The sequence below is a fragment of the Schistocerca piceifrons genome, chromosome 4, assembly GCF_021461385.2.
Source record: "Schistocerca piceifrons isolate TAMUIC-IGC-003096 chromosome 4, iqSchPice1.1, whole genome shotgun sequence".
Lineage (NCBI taxonomy): Eukaryota > Metazoa > Arthropoda > Insecta > Orthoptera > Acrididae > Schistocerca > Schistocerca piceifrons.
Genome location: NC_060141.1, coordinates 214,128,304 through 214,144,849, shown reverse-complemented (window position 1 = coordinate 214,144,849; position 16,546 = coordinate 214,128,304). Strand labels below are relative to the sequence as shown.

At 39.4% G+C, this 16,546-nt stretch overlaps 1 protein-coding gene and 1 non-coding gene across 3 annotated transcripts in view; one reads left to right on the top strand and one right to left on the bottom strand.

Annotated features, from left to right (window-relative positions):
• LOC124795458 (phosphatidylinositol 4-kinase type 2-beta) overlaps positions 1 to 11,119 on the bottom strand; it is a 44,691-nt gene extending 33,572 nt beyond the window's left edge. The window contains exons 1-3 of one of the 2 annotated variants that reach the window (XM_047259486.1): positions 10,804 to 11,119; positions 8,727 to 8,845; positions 7,980 to 8,180 (exon numbers count right to left, since the gene is read on the bottom strand). In XM_047259486.1, coding sequence (XP_047115442.1) covers positions 7,980 to 8,180; positions 8,727 to 8,845; positions 10,804 to 10,864 — 381 coding nt within the window. In that variant the 5' untranslated portion in view covers positions 10,865 to 11,119. Of the gene's footprint in view, positions 1 to 7,979; positions 8,181 to 8,726; positions 8,846 to 10,149; positions 10,645 to 10,803 lie in introns of those variants that run through there. The other variant, XM_047259485.1, reaches the window with a different exon arrangement.
• A 3,616-nt stretch (positions 11,120 to 14,735) lies between these two features.
• On the top strand, positions 14,736 to 14,842 carry LOC124796959. The gene has a single exon (XR_007016852.1). It is a non-coding gene; the product is annotated as a U6 spliceosomal RNA (small nuclear RNA).
• The last annotated feature ends 1,704 nt before the right edge of the window (positions 14,843 to 16,546 follow it).

The window sequence follows — 16,546 nt, the reverse complement described above, 5'->3', positions numbered from 1 at the left end:
CTGTAAGTATCTCATTTTCTAATCTAATTCCCTCAGCATCACCCAACTTAATTCGACTACAATCCATTATCCTCGTTTTGCTTTTGCTGATGTTCATCTTATATCCTCCTTTCAAGACACTGTCCATTCCGTTCAACTGCTCTTCCAAGTCCTTTGCTGTCTCTGACAGAATTACAATGTCATCGGCGAATCTCAAAGTTTTTATTTCTTCTCCATGGATTTTAATACCTACTCCGAATTTTTCTTTTTTTTCCTTTACTGCTAGCTCAATAGACAGTTGAATAACATCGGGGATAGGCTACAACCCTGTCTCACTCCCTTCCCAACCACCGCTTCCCTTTCATGCCCCTCGACTCATCTAACTGCCACCTGCTTTCTGTACAAATTGTAAATAGCCTTCCGATCCCTGTATTTTACCCCTGCCACCTTTAGAATTTGAAAGAGAGTATTCCAGTCAACATTGTCAAAAGCTTTCTCTAAGTCTACAAATGCTAGAAACATAGGTTTGCCTTTCCTTAATCTTTCTTCTAAGATAAGGCGTTAGGTCAGTATTGCCTCACGTGTTCCAACATTTCTACGGAATCCAAACTGATCTTCCCTGAGGTCGACTTCTACCAGTTTTTCCATTCGTCTGTAAAGAAGTCGCGTTAGTATTTTGCAGCTGTGACTTATTAAACTGATAGTTCAGTAATTTTCACATCTGTCAACACCTGCTTTCTTTGGGATTGGAATTATTATATTCTTCTTGAAGTCTGAGGGTATTTCGCCTGTCTCATACATCTTGCTCACTAGATGGTAGAGTTTTGTCAGGACTGGCTCTCCCAAGGCCGTCAGTAGTTCTAATGGAATGTTGTCTACTTCCGAGGCCTTATTTCGACTCAGGTCTTTCAGTGCTCTGTCAAACTCTTCACGCAGTATCGTATCTCCCATTTCATCTTCATCTACATCCTCTTCCATTTCCATAATATTGTCCTCAAGTACATCGCCCTTGTATAGACCCTCTATATACTCCTTCCACCTTTCTGCTTTCCCTTCTTTGCTTAGAACTGGGTTTCTATCTGAGCTCTTGATATTCATACAAGTGGTTCTCTTTTCTCCAAAGGTCTCTAATTTTCCTGTAGGCAGTATCTATCTTACCCCTAGTGAGATAAGCCTCTACATCCTTACATTTGTCCTCTAGCCATCCCTGCTTAGCAGTTTTGCACTTCCTGTTGATCTCATTTTTGAGTCGGTTGTATTCCTTTCTGCCTGCTTCATTTACTGCATTTTTGTATTTTCTCACTTCATCAATTAAAGGCAATATTTCTTCTGTCACCCAAGGATTTCATCAATTAAATTCAGTATCTCTTCTGTTACCCAAGGATTTCTACTAGCCCTCGTCTTTTTACCTACTTGCTCCTCTGCTGCCTTCACTACTTCATCCCACAGAGCTACCCATTCTTCTTCTACTTTATTTCTTTTCCCCATTCCTGTCAATTGTTCTCTATGCTCTCCCTGAAACACTCTACAACCTCTGGTTTAGTCAGTTTATCAAGGTCCCATCTCCTTAAATTCCCACCTTTTTGCAGTTTCTTCAGTTTTAATCTACAGTTCATAACCAATAGATTGTGGTCAGAGTCCACCTCTTCCCCTTGGAAATGTCTTACAATTTAAAACCTGGTTCCTAAATATCTGTCTTATCATTATATAATCAATCTGATACCTTTTAGTATCTCCAGGGTTCTTCCATGTATGCAACCTTCTTTCATGATTCTTGGACCAAGTTTTAGCTATGATTAATTTATGCTCTGTGCAAAATTCTACCAGACGGCTTACTCTTTCATTTCTTACCCCCAATCCATATTCACCGACTACGTTTCCTTCTCTCCCTTTTCCTACTCTCGAACTCCAGTCACCCATGACTATTAAATTATTTGGTTGTCTCAAATTGTACAGATATGAAATGGAGTGATCACATAGCCTCTGTCATAGGTAAAGCGGTTGGCAGATCTCAGTTCATTGGAAGAATACTGGGGAAACACAACTGGCTAGAAAAGAGATTGCCTACAACACAGTCGTGGAACACATGCTAGATTGCTTTTCATGTAACTGACTCATACCAAATAGGACTAACTGAGTATACAGAACATTTACAAAGAAGGGCAATATGAATGGTCATGTCCAAGAACGGACTGATGAGTGAGCATCATGGAGATGCTTGCATAACAGAACTGGCAAACTATCCAGTGAAAGCATAATTACGAAGTTACAAGAAACAGCTTTAAGCTGCGAGTGTAGGAATACATTAAAACCACGTATGTATTGTTCCCATATGCATCATGAAGACAAGGTTAGATTCAATACAGCATGCACAGAGAAATTTAAGGAAATTTTCTTCTCACATCCTATATGTGAATGGAATGGGAAGAAGCCCTAATAATAGTTACAGTGAGACTCAGTTGTTGGCTTTAGATTTAGAAGAATTGCCGGGTTACATTACATGAATGATGTTTACCATTTGAAAGAAATTATATGTAACAGAAAATGCAATACTTCTTTTATTATCTGTTTACCCATGCAGTACAGCTGTCGTTTCATCCCAATATATCTGAAAAGTCACAAATAAAGTATTAACCTGAATGGTGTATACAGTATTTTATTTGGAACTGTCAAGAGGATGATGAACATATGTGTGTATACAAAGAAGTTCACATAATTGTATGCCTTTTTGGGCCAGTTATTCAGTTAGAGTTGCTCTCATACTATACAGGAAGGGAATGAAAACCACACTAATGAAAATTAAATAAATAGTAGTTCAAAATTAATTCAGTTCAAAGTTCATTATGTATCAGAACAATCTGACTGAGAATAATCAAATGTTGGCAGAAAAAAATTAAGGCTGTAATTTCCTGAGTGCTGGTCTAGATTTGATGCATCGGCATGATATATGCAAACTTAACAGTTGTTAACTACATACGTGCTAAAATTTATCTTAATGATTTGGTTAACAAAAAATTGTCTATTTTAGCACTACTGAAATATTTACTATTAATGAAGTTTGTTGTGCCCATCTGTGACTAAGCATTTCTGCTATATGGTTAGTAGCAACTATCCTTTTCATAATCTATTCATTATTCCATCATGCATTTTCCACTGTTTAAAGTTATATCACACTGTCTTAAGCTTGCTACATTCCTCCACTGAGCTACCACCGTATGAATTATAGGGTACTTACCGGTCAACTGACACTTCACCCATTTCCTGTCCCAGTCATGAATTATTTGTGGGAAGAATCTACATCTCTACTCTGCAAACAACGATGTAGTGCATGGCAGGGGGTATGTCCCTTTGTACCAGTTATTAGGTTTTTTTCCTTTTCCATTCACATATGGTGCACAGCAAGAATGATTGACTGGATGCCTCTGTGCATGCATTAATTATTCTAATCTTATCTTCACAATCCCTATGTGAGCAATACATTGGAGATTGTAGTACATTCTTAGAGTAATCATTTCAAGCTAGTTATTGAAACTTCGTTAACAGACTTTCTTGGGATAGTTTACATCTATCTTCAAGAGTCTTCCAGTTCTGTTCCTTAAGTACTTTGTGACACACTCCCATGGATTAAACAAACCTGTGACCATTTGTGCCGTCTTTCTCTGTATACATTCAATATCCCTTGTCAGTCGTATCTAAGACAGGTCCACACACTTCGTCAATATTCTAGAACTAGTTGTATGAGTGATTTGTAAGCAATCGCCTTTGTAGACTGATTGCAATTCCCCAGTAGTCCACCAATAAACTGAAATCTACCATCTGCTTTACCCGCAACAGAACCTATGTGATCATTCCATTTCACAACCCTACAAAGTGTCACACCCAGGTGTTTGTATGAGTTTGCCTATTCAAACAGTGACTCACTGATATTATAATCATAGGATACTATGTTTTTTTCATTTTGTGAACTGCAAAATTTTTCACTTCTGAACATTTAGAGCAAGTTGCCAATCTGTGCAGCATGTTGAAATCTTATCATGATCTCATTGAATATTTATGCACCTTCCTCCAGATAGTACTTCATTACAGACAACTGCATCATCCGCAAAAAGCCTGCTTTTATTGTTAATATCACCTGAAAGATCATTAATACACAATATGAACAGCAAGGGTCCCAACACACTTCACTGGGGCACTCCTGAAGTGACTTCTACATCTGACAATAACTCTCCATCCAAGATAACACGCTGTCTCTTCCCTACCAAGAACTCCTCAATCCAGTCACAAATTTCACTTGATGCCCCACATGATCATACTTTCCACTGTAAGCGTAGGTGTCATTACTGAGTCAAATGCATTTTGGAAATCAAGAAATACTGTATCTACCAGGTTGTCTTGATCCAAAGCCTTCAATATGTCATGTGAGAAAAGTGCGGGTTGGGTTTCACATGTTTGATGTTTTCAAGCTCCATGTTGGTTGGCATTGAGAAGATCATTCTGTTCAAGATACCTCATTATGTTTGAGCTCAGAAAATGTTCTAAGATTCCACCACAAGTTGGTGTCAAGGATACTGGATGGTAGTTTTGTGGATCCCTTCTACCACTCTTCTTGTAAATGGACGTGACCTGTGCCTTTTCCCAAGAACTGGGCATGTTTTATTTGTTGGAGGGATCTATGATAGATTATAGTTAGAAGAGAGGCTAACTCAGCCAAAAATTCAGTGTAGAATCTGGCAGGGATTCCTTCGGAGCCTGGAGCTTTGTTTAGTTTTAATGATTTCAGCTGTTTCTCAACACCACTGACATTAACACTTACCTCATTCATCTTTTCTGTGGTACGAGGCTTAAAATTGAGGCAATTCTCCTGGGTTTTCCTTTGTTAAGGAATATTTGAAATCAGAGTTAAGCATTTCAGCTGCTCCTTTGCTACCCTCAGTTTCAATTCCTGTCTCATTCGCTAGGGTCTCATCACTAACTTTGGTGCCACTAAAAGCCTTTACATATGACTAGGATTTCTGTGGGTTCTGTGAAAGACCCCTTGACAATACTCTGCTATGGTAGCCATTGAAGGCTTCGCGCACTGCTCTCTTGACAGCCAAATGCATTTCATTCAGCCCTATGCTTTCTCTGTTTCTTTAGAAGTCTCTTTACAGTGACTGTATACCATGGAGGTCCCCTGCTAGTATGAACTTCTCTACTAAGTACATATCTATCCAGTGCATGGTCAGCTATTCTTTTAAACTTGAGCAATAATTCCTCTACACACTTCTGCCTGTGATGAAAGTTTTAAATCCTTCACTAGGGTATGACACTACTGTTTTTTTTATCTAGTTTTCTGAACATATATATCTTTCTGCTTATTTTAGTTGTCCTTTGTACTTTGGTAATCATTACTACCACAACCAGGTCATAGTCACTGATACCAGTTTTGATGTGGATATCCTCAAAGATGTAGAGTCTTTTTGTTGCCATTAGATCCATCTATTTCCACCATGAGTATGATTCCTAAGTATCTGTTCTAGGTAGTTTTCAGAGAGGGCATTTAGTAAAGTTTCACAGGATATCTTATCACACCCACCACTAACAAAACTGCAATTTTTCCAATTAATTGTTGGTTGATTAAAGACTCCACTGATGATTACAGTATGATTTGGGAACTTATGTACAAGTGAACTGAGGTTCTCTCTGATGTTTTCAGTTACATCAGGAGATGCGTCTGGTGGGTTATAGAGTGATGGAATAACCATTTTATGCCCATCTCTGGTACTGAGTGTTGCCCAAACAATCTCACATGCAACTTCAATTCTACCTCTGTGGACTTGAGTTTGTCTACTGCGACAAATATACCACCTCCATTTTCTATTTGCCTATCCTTTCAATGACAAACTTTCCTCAAAAATCTTACGGCTATCAATTTCAGGTTTCAAGCAGCTTCTGTACCTAGTACTATGTGAGTTTCACTGCTCCTAATGAGCACTTCAAACTCTGGCACTTTGCTGCAAATGATTCGGAAGTTTACCATTGGGATTTTAATACTCTCACCTCTGTGAGACATTTCTTTCTAGCTTACTGTCATACTTCTCGGCTTGCTACAGCTATCGTCATCTGGATTGGTGGAGTCGGTCAATTTAAAACAGCTTTTGTGTGCACCCCACACTCCACCTCACACTCAGTCAGCTACCTGAGTAGCAGCCTCCAATGTTTAGTGCATACCTGACCTTTTTAGAGGAACCCTACAGTTCTCACCCCTAAGGCACAAGTTCATTAAGTCGCAGCCTAGCTTGTCACCGAATCTTCGAAGACTCTGGTTCCATTCTTCCACTCGGTGCAGAACCAAAAGAACATGATCAGTTTTGGGACAATACTGCAAATTGGGAGCTTCGTTGAAACTCCAGGCACAAGACTGGTCTTCTCAACCTTCTCTGTCATTCACTGTAATTAGCCAAGGATGACCTCGGAGTCCAGATGACAGGCATCATTTGTTCCAACATATGCACAATCTGCTGTTGGCTGTACCTTGTACCTTCAATAGCTGCAGGAATAGCCTCTTCAACATGCTGAATGCGGCACCCAGGCATACCCACTGAACGAATGATTTCAGTAAGCCTCTTGGTCATTTCGAGAGACACATGTAGGAAGAAGCAACATATTAGTGGATGATCCTATGAATGTACATTGTCGCAACTATAATAGTAAATTGCACCCTAAATCACACCATGATGTAGAAAGGCTGCCTCTCAGCGTCTGCCACTGGAGTTGGCTGGGAACCTCCATGGCTCTTTCAAGCTTACTGAATGAAACTGTAATGAAATGTGTTGCTGCTCTTTGGGTCTTCTTGCTTTCCTTATACACTATTCTTATTGGGTGTTGCCAGCAGCATATGTAATTCATCATGTACATGTGTTGCTTTTCTTAGACATAATCACCTCATAACATTTTTTTTTTTTTTTTTTTTTTTTTTTTTTTTTTTTTTTTTTTTTTTTTTTTTTTTTTTTTTTTTTTTCAGCTGCATCATCAAGCCAATGATGTGAAACACTTGACAGACAGCAAAGTTAACACAAAAATAAAAATTATCTTATCGGTGACTGATTCTGCTCTACTGTATTATTTTTCTTTGAAGTTGTTTAGCATATATAGGGTGTTCCAAAAGTTAAGGGTTTAATTTATACAGATGATAGTGGTCGTAAAGTGCAAGTCTTTGAACTATATGCCACTTCATCAAATTGCACATCCCTAATCTACCCCCGTAATAATAATGAGAAAAAAGGATCTATGTTTTAACATAGAATCCAAACCACTTGTTGTTCCTGGCAAATCTTCACATTACTGTACTCAACTCTTATAAGGGTAAAAGGTATGTAGTAGTCCCCTTTTGCAGTTTTTGAAGTTTGTGTACGATACATGTATATAATATGTATCAAAAACTTAGCAGAGACTTGTCTGTTATATTATTTGGTTTTCTGAACATACATCACACTTTTAGTTTTTGTAATGGAATGTTCATTAAATGTGGCATGGATCCAAACACATCCAGGCTATGCTTAAAATTAATCTGTTACAGCTACCTTTATTTCACATTCACATTTGTTGGCTTCACCAAAGCACAATCAAAGGATCATCTTCCAAACTAACCTACACATTGGCCTTCGCTACACAAATGTCTGTCATCACAGATAAGATTTCAGCGAACGGGTCCAATACTACACAGTAGCCTCTTATAGGCTAGCCTATTTTAGATTATACATAAATCTTATATCATTGTTTCAAATCCGGATCTACGACATTATGAACAGTTTCATGCTAAATTATCACACAATGAACAATGTTTCTGTTTCATGTTGTCATATATAGCGTGTGTACAGAAAAATGAGCAATAACCACTTTTTAGACTCTGATGACCATATCAATGCCATTACAAAACAGAATTTACACTACTAAACCACTGTACAACTTTTCTTGCACTTTTGACAACTTCCCACTTTTCAGAATCTTCAGTTACATACCTTAGTCTTAGGTACTACTTTCAGTTGCAGTTTCTGGTCCACCAAACTGGCACCTGCTTCAGAAAGGTATCCTTGGTTTGGTATAAGGCATGACCGTCCAAAGCAACACGGACAACACAGTTTATGCATCCATTTAGTCCACTTGGGATTCAGTCTTCCATAAGGTTCCTCATCCTTTGGTTTGAAAACTCCAATAATTTTCTGTAAGCATTGGACACTTTGTGAGACACAGTAATAAATTTATGACAATCTCTCATTATATCCATGGTATAAACTTCTGCACTTCCACTCTGTTTTTGATTTTCTCATAATTTTATTTTAACACCACAGATTTACAAACAACAAACTTGTGTTTTATTTTATTGTTACCACTTTTTTCACTTTAAAGAATGTAGGGGTAAACAATGTTTGTGCCCACCTGTTATTAACAATCCTTTCTCACAGCCTGTGACTGAATGCAAAAATTCATTTAATCAAAACATTACAATTCAAAGAATCATATGCACATCTTAGTGTGTCTCTAAGTTGTTTTTTCTGAGATATATAACCCTGATGCACATGCGTATTAGATTTACCCAACCGTAAGTTAACTCTCGGAACACTGGTAAAACAACTATGAACATTTTGACAGTGTGGTTCTTATGGAATATGTTGCAAATTATGGAAAATGCAAAATAACCAAGCAAACATCTGGTAACAGTTCCAATAGGTGCTGGTACTTCCACTGTTTAGAGTATCACTACTTACACCTGCAGGATTTTTAACAAAGTAACTTCCACTTGATCCTTGGTAAATTCTTTCGGGGTATATTCCATTGTCTATAGCGTATTCTGCCTGTCGCACAAGTTCTGAAAACTGGGGATCATCTGAAACCAAAAAGTGCAAATATATTACAAACTTAAACCAGACTTTTTGGGTTAAACCATTATCAATACAATGGAAAGAAAATCTGAATATCCCAATATTCAACTTTTATATAAACACAAAAAGTTCTTTAGCACATATCACAGCTAAATCTTGTCAGATTTATCATTTTGGACTTACATTAAAAATCATTTAACTAGGAAACTAATCATTAAAGAAACGGCACATATATCAGCAGAATAGACATAAAAAGGGAATTTCATTGTGATGTTATACACAAAAAACTGTAACATCCTCAGATATGCAGTTTTTCTAATTACCAAATAATGATCACTCTTCAAGTGTCCGTTTAGGCTCTGAAGACAACACTATGGTTTGAAAGGACCACTCTCTACTAAAATAATCCATTTTAAATACCTATTCACAAACTGTATATGAATTGTCGAAAGTCCCAAAATGGATGTTGACACTTTCATTGTACTAGAATGTTTATTATAGTTGTCATGTCTTGCCTAACAGTTTACATGTTTGAAGATAACATGTAAGTTGTAGGTTTCAGTTCTTAAGTTGACATGTTCACAGTCTGCGTAAGTTAGAGAAGCTGCTAAATACTGACAACAACCATTTCAAAAGGGTCTTTTAGCATAGTACATAAAATGTATATCAAGAATATAAATAAATTGTTGGAACACTATACAATACAACAAAAGTTTTGCTGGCAATACAATGGAACCTCTCAGTGGTAAGTTCTTTTATAAAAAGGCAACGATATGTAAAACATTATGTAACATTACTTGTCGTTTCCCCCTCTCCGCTCCCTCATATTATATGATCAACTGTATTTTACTCCTCTCTATTTCCTCATAGTATATGGTCTACTCTTCCTTCAGCTATGCCGTTATGACTTGCTTTTTAAAACATACAGCCTACCTGCATGTTATGGAATTCAATATAGGTTGCACGAAATGTGTCTTTGTTAAAAGTATGAAGATTTATCTATTAAGATCTAACACTCAAACTTGAATTTATTATAATGCACCAAACATTTATTTCTGATATCAAAAGTAGGAGACCATACATCTTTAACAATACATCAAGAAAAAATCAAGAGCTCAGAGTTTTTGAATGTTGTGTGCAAAGAGTGTGTCACAACAGATTCTCGACTGATTGTCAATGCACCATGTTAGATCTACACGATACACTAACGAAATAAGATTAAACTGAACATGTCATGCTACTTAACAAACTAACCTTACCTGTTTTCGACACAGCAAAGTGAAATTAGCTGTACACAAGTATCACTCACCCGGAAAGTTATTGAATGTGACATCCAATTCCATCCGCCCTAAGAGCGGCTGGTTTTCTCTATTAACCCGTGGGGAATCAATTGTGCCACTATTGTTTGAACCCGGCGCGAAAGTCACTTCTGGCAATATGCTGACTTCGTCTGACACACCAGACGATGACAGCGACACAACAGAATTTGCTCGACTTTTCTCTTCGGTTAGTAACTGTCCTTTGGGTAATGTGTGATCTTCGGTCATTGATGTTGTCCAAGGATATTCATTCACTTCCTATATGACGATTCTCAGACACATAAAACACCAACAAAATGCTGTTTAGAACGCACGCACTTCCAACACAAACAGCTGCTACCGCCCGCGGCAGCCATTACCACAGATGACAGTAGACAGCAGCCTGCTGTAATCCGATGACTTCGCAGCCACAACCACAACGCTGGTAGCATTTTCCTCGTAATACACGTCACAAAACGACAAACAAATATTTATCGTTTACAGTTCAAACTGTCCGTGATTCCCACAATTGCCACGGAGAGTTAACGGTATGACAAACTAAAACGCTACATGCGAGGCATCTGCGATTACTAAAACATAACTGAGACAAAATCCAGGACTGCAATCCTGACGTTTTCGTACAAGTTAATCTTTCTTCCACTTACCTCTGCGGCAACACGCGTAGGGGCAACCGCGGTCGGATATTTCTTCATAGTTGTCTTCCATGTTTCACATCTTATGCTACAGTAAACACTAACAACAACACAGTTTATTTGCTTCGTGAGTCCTACGATATTGTTCTTTAGCGCCTGCGCACAGCGGAGGCGGCGTTTTCACCTATTCCACTGAACATACAGCACAAACTCTTATCCTCTCCATTGATAAGATACATGCCACGAATACGTGAGTTGCCAGACGTTGTTTCTTAAACAATACGCCCGCTTCAATTTGCGTTCACAGTCTTGCCAACGATGCAGTGACGCAATACTTATGGAAACACGATAAGCGCTTCCGTGTACACGCGATTATGCTGATGATACATCGCTAACTGGTAGGGCAGTAAGGACAATAAGTTACGGTCCATTTGCCTGCACACGCAAATGTGAACTTCCGTGTCTAGTGTTCTCATTTACAATAAAATGGTAGTATTCTGTGAAATGGGGGGGGGGGGGGGGGGGATTAAATCCCTCTCCTAATGACTCACCAGAAATCGATCAAACAGGCCGCATTAAAGCAGCCATTTGAGATTATTCTCAAGCGAACGTTTGTTTATAAATTCATCTTTATTTCTGAATACTGAGGGAATAAATCGCTCCACTGCATTTGAAAACGAATATCGATGGTGGGCAATGAAAACATCGTGGTTCCAGTAACTCCGCTGTAAATAAGAGATTTGAAAGAGTATGGAGTTCTCTAATCTGTCAATAACTAGGCTTCTACTATATATTTACACATGAAGCAACATTATTTGCAACACTTCATTCATTTTTTTTTTTAAAAAACGTTCTGCTTCTCGTGTAAAATTTAACAAAATGGAGTTACGAGATTTTCACTGTCTACCATCGTTATGGTCTCAAAATTAGTTTTTTGCATCTAATTAGGACTAATGAATCACATATTATATGATGTAGAGACCAGTTGTGACGCCACGGAAATTCACGGAGAACGAGTATGGTTCGGTGAGGAACTGATGAATGTCTTGCTACTTATTGTTATGTGATGGTTACCTTAAATAATATTCTCAAATTTATAGTTTCGCCCCTTACACGCAGATTGTACTGACGTACAGAAAACACTATTTCTGAAATGTAACGCCAGAAATGTGGAATGAAAAATGAACAGTTTTGCTACACAAATCCTCAGTTGAATGTTTCACAAATTTTAAGCATTTTTTTGAAATTATTAACGATATCATTGAAACTGCTTGGAATAACACTTTATACACATTATCAGGTAGTGAGAAGACCGATATACCATCTACGTATCTTAAATGTTGACGTCAGTAAGGTACCCCCTCCCACACCGCCCACGCCAGCTGCAAGGAGACTGTGATCTGAACCTCCTTGGCGGTGTGTGATGAGTTTGCACCAGAAGTCAAAGAAACATTGTCTTCAGTCTAGTGTGTGTAATTTTTGGGACCGTGTGAACTGCACAAGTGTCCAATACATACAAAATTGCCGCTCTAAGCCGAATTACATTACAAGCCCGCAAATGTTTAGTGGTCATAATTCAGTTTCGAAAGATATGCATATCTACAGATTACATTATTGATTTCTCACTATATTACTAACTTGGGCTTGTGCCGTTTTTCCCGCGGATACGCAGGGTTGGCATGGTTAACCGGGTGTGGCAATGTTAGTTGAAGTGGTGGCCGGATGCCCTTCCTGCCGCCACCCCATACCCCGCAGGAAGGAATTAGTGTATTCCAACTGTCTGCGACTAGTGTAATCCATGGAATAGTGCGAAAATGTTCAGATGTCTGCGAGCCGTGTAACTGAGGCGGGATGTGGGGACCAGCCAGGTATTCACCTTGGGGGATGTGGAAAACCACCTAACAACCACATCTAGGATGGCCGACACATCGGCCCTCGTCGTTAATACGCCGGGCGGATTCGATCCGGGGCCGGTGCGCCTCCCTGAGTCCAGGAAGTAGAGCGTTAGCGCGCTCCGCTAACCTGGCGGGTTCTCACTACATTACTAAGAAAAGAAGAAAGCACAGCTTCTTTCGCGTAAAAAATAAGACAAAATATGTCTGTGTACTTTGTTGCCTTATTTGGTTTAATCTTCGGTTTTATTCCCGCAATATTATATTTCACTCCATTTTTTAGGTTTAGTCATTTGTGTATTTACTTGTCCACTGAACAAAAATATAAAGAAGTATGGGAACAGTATTCGGCAGAGACAGTTTTCTCTCACACGAACGTCAACTGGACGCTGTATCGGAGCGTCTCCTGGCTATGTGTCCTCACAAATGGTAATTTCACACTGTATTGTATGCCATAGTATCGTATGCCATAACATCTGTAACAACGTCCAACAGTTTGAAGAACTCCTAAAAAGCAGAGGAGCTCGTATAATACTAGGTAAATAAACGTGGCTAAAATCCAAGATTGAGAGCAATGAGATTTTTGGGGTAGATCTAAGCGTATATGGAAAGGATAGGCTAACGGAAAATGAAGGTGATGTATTCGTAACAGTAGACAATAAACTCAAATCCACAGTAAAATAGAAGTGGCGTGCGAGAAGGTTTGCGTAAGACTCAGTATCAAGACTGGGCATAAACTTATAACTCCTCCAATTGACCACCAGACTCTTCAAAGAAGTAAATGAAAACGTTAGGAAAAACTTTAACTCGATGACACAGACATATAATTCCCAGTTGTACTATCGTCATTGTAGGAGGCTTTATTCATCCAACAATCAACTGGGATATTTACAGTTTTGTAAATGGTGGGCTTGGCAAGATATAGACTACTGAGAAATTATACTGAATGCTTTATCTGAATTCTACTTGGAACAGAAGTTTTTGAAGACCATACATGACGGAAATATTTTAAATTTAATGGTAACATATAGACCAAATGTCTTTGAAGATGTTCACAACGAAAATGGTACCTGTGAACATGAGGGAATTGGAGCAACGGTGACTCCTTGGGAACAAAGATCAAACCAAGATAAGCTGAAAGATTTACACGTTCAGTAAACTAGATAAAGAGGAAGTAATGTCATATTTCAAGCAGGAGCTCGGAACATTTAGCGGTGAATTAGAGCAAACAGGGAAACTTTGCCTCAAGTTTAGAAGGCGAGTTGACCGAGCACTAGATAGAGCAGTTAATGATTGGAGGGACTCTTCGTGGTATGCAGTCATTGTAAAACCATTATAAAAGAAACAGCGAGTACTGAACAAAATATGTAACACAAATCACAGTGCTATAGATAGAAATATGATAAATGAAACAAGTTCGAATGTCAGAAGTGCAATGCATGAAGCCTTCAGCGACTACCACAGCAGATCTCATTAAAAAAAAAGCCGTGTCTGATAAAACACAAACACTGTCCATGAAACCCAAGTTACAAGTACAGCCCAGGCGCTCATACATCGTAGTTCAAGTCTAGCGTCACTGCAATGATGGGTGATAAAGGTATACGCGTTAATGACGATAAAAAGGAACTGAAATTGGCATCACTGGACAAGACTCCAAGCCCTTATGGGTTTCCTGTCAGATTCTATCCTATTTAACAGCTGAGTTAGCTTCTTTTTTAATCGAAGTGTACCGTAAATCGTTCGAACAAAGAACTATGACGGACGTCCAAGTAATGCAACACTTTTTTTTCTCGACCAATTTTGGTTGAAAAGAAAAAATAATGCATAGTTTGTGTGGGACATGGTGATAAATTCCCACTTCAGTCCATGTAGTTTCATGAAGTTCCGATAGGTGGCGGCGCTATACGTAGCCTTCAAAATGGCGTCTGTAACGGAGGCGTGTTCCAAGCAGAGAGCTGTCATTAAGTTTTTTTTTTTTTTGGGGGGGGGGGGGGCTGAAAATCAGAGCAGATATCCATAGGCACTTGCAGAAAGTCTACAGAGACCTGGCAGGTATTCGCTTCGGCGGTACATATACTAAAATTGGAACGATACAGAGAAGATTAGGATGGCCCCTGCACAAGGATGAAACGCAAAACCATGAAGCGTTCCACATTTTTTCACCAGCTGGGGTGCCGATCGGTCTACTCTTCTACGATTGTATCAGGCGTTGATTCAGTCCCGTCTCGATCGTGGGAGCCTGGCTTACGGTTCGTCATCGCCATTCAGGTTGGGGTTGATCCGACTTGCAACTGGAGCTTTCTGCACGAGCCCTGAAACAGCATACTTGCGGAGGCTGGTGTTCTTCCATTGCTGATCCGGCGCCAACGACTACTGGCCACTTATGCTGCACATGTTTGTAGCTTGCCCAGGCATCCAAATTACCATCTCCTGTTCCCTAACTTGGTCGTCCATCTTCCAGAACAGCGGCCCCTGTCAGGGTGTCCGGGCTCTTCTCTCTGGGCTTGAGTTTTCCCTCTCCCATCTCTTTTCCAGGTGGTGGTGTGTGCCCCGCCCATGCCTTCAGCTGGATTTGGTATAGGGCCCGAAGGACTCAGTCCCTCCTGAGGCCCTCCACCGCCGCTTTCTTTTCATCCCGCCGCCTCACGGCTCTGACGTGGTCTATACCGACGGTTCGATGGTTGATGGTCGAGATCATTTTGAACAACACTCATTGCCAGCTGGCTGCAGTGTTTTCACTGCCAAGCTGGTAGCCATCTCTCGCGCCCTAGAGTATATTCGCTCCTGCTCAGGTGAGTCCCTTGCTATCTGTAGTGACTCCCTGAGCGGTTTATGAGCTATCAACTAGTGTTTTCCTCGCTCTTGTCTGGTGATGGCTATCCGGCGTCCATCCATACTCTTGCCCGTTGCGGCCACTCCGTGGTTTTTATGTGGATCCCGGGTCATGTCGGCATCCCGGTGGAACTCCCCAAGGACAGAAAACCCCAATTAACAAACTTTGTGGAAACTCAAGTAGGGAAGTGAGTCATCTTGACAGTGACGGCAACTATTGTCGATAAAATCTAGAATGGTAATATTTTGATTAACATCTATGTCATTCAAATACTGAGAACAAAATACAAAGAGGTGACATAAAAGGAAACGATTATCATACATTCTTTATCAAACATCTATAGAATAAATTCAAACTCATATGAACGAAGGTTAAATCCAAGAAAGTAATTCAGTCAAAGATAACATGTACCATGGAAGAGCGTTGTAGCCGCATCGAAAATTTGCGATAGTTGTCTGGACGGAAACGCTAATAAATTGTTTCAGTTTTGGAAGTTTGATAATTCGTGACGTGGAGACTGAAGTATTGCTCAGTCATTCGACTGATGAAAGTTAATTTTTACCGTTCTCAATGCGACGGTATAGTAAGACGAGTGTTAGACTTCAGTTGTGTGATATTGGTTTGTAGGACTTAGCCTTCGTACTGGTGAACAGTTAAAAACCTTGAGAGCAATGGATCAACGACAGAAAAACAATTCGTAGTCTTGAGTAGGACACAATAAAACGAAGACACGAAGAAAGACAGGTACGCCGATTAGTCAAAAATTGTCGTCAGCGTCACCGGTTACTGAACTGGACAGAGGTTAATCTTGAATGATATATCGGTGTGCGTGTGTTGTAGGGACAAACAATTAATTACAGAAAGAACAATAAACTCTGAGTCAAAACATAAATCTTACGTGTCGCCTAACTCATTAAACGGACAATACAATGTGTATTAATGCAAGTTGATTGACTCTTTAAACATTTTAAGTGACTAAGTGAGTACATGAATAACGGACAGTGAAAAGTGATTAGTTTAAAGCAGTATT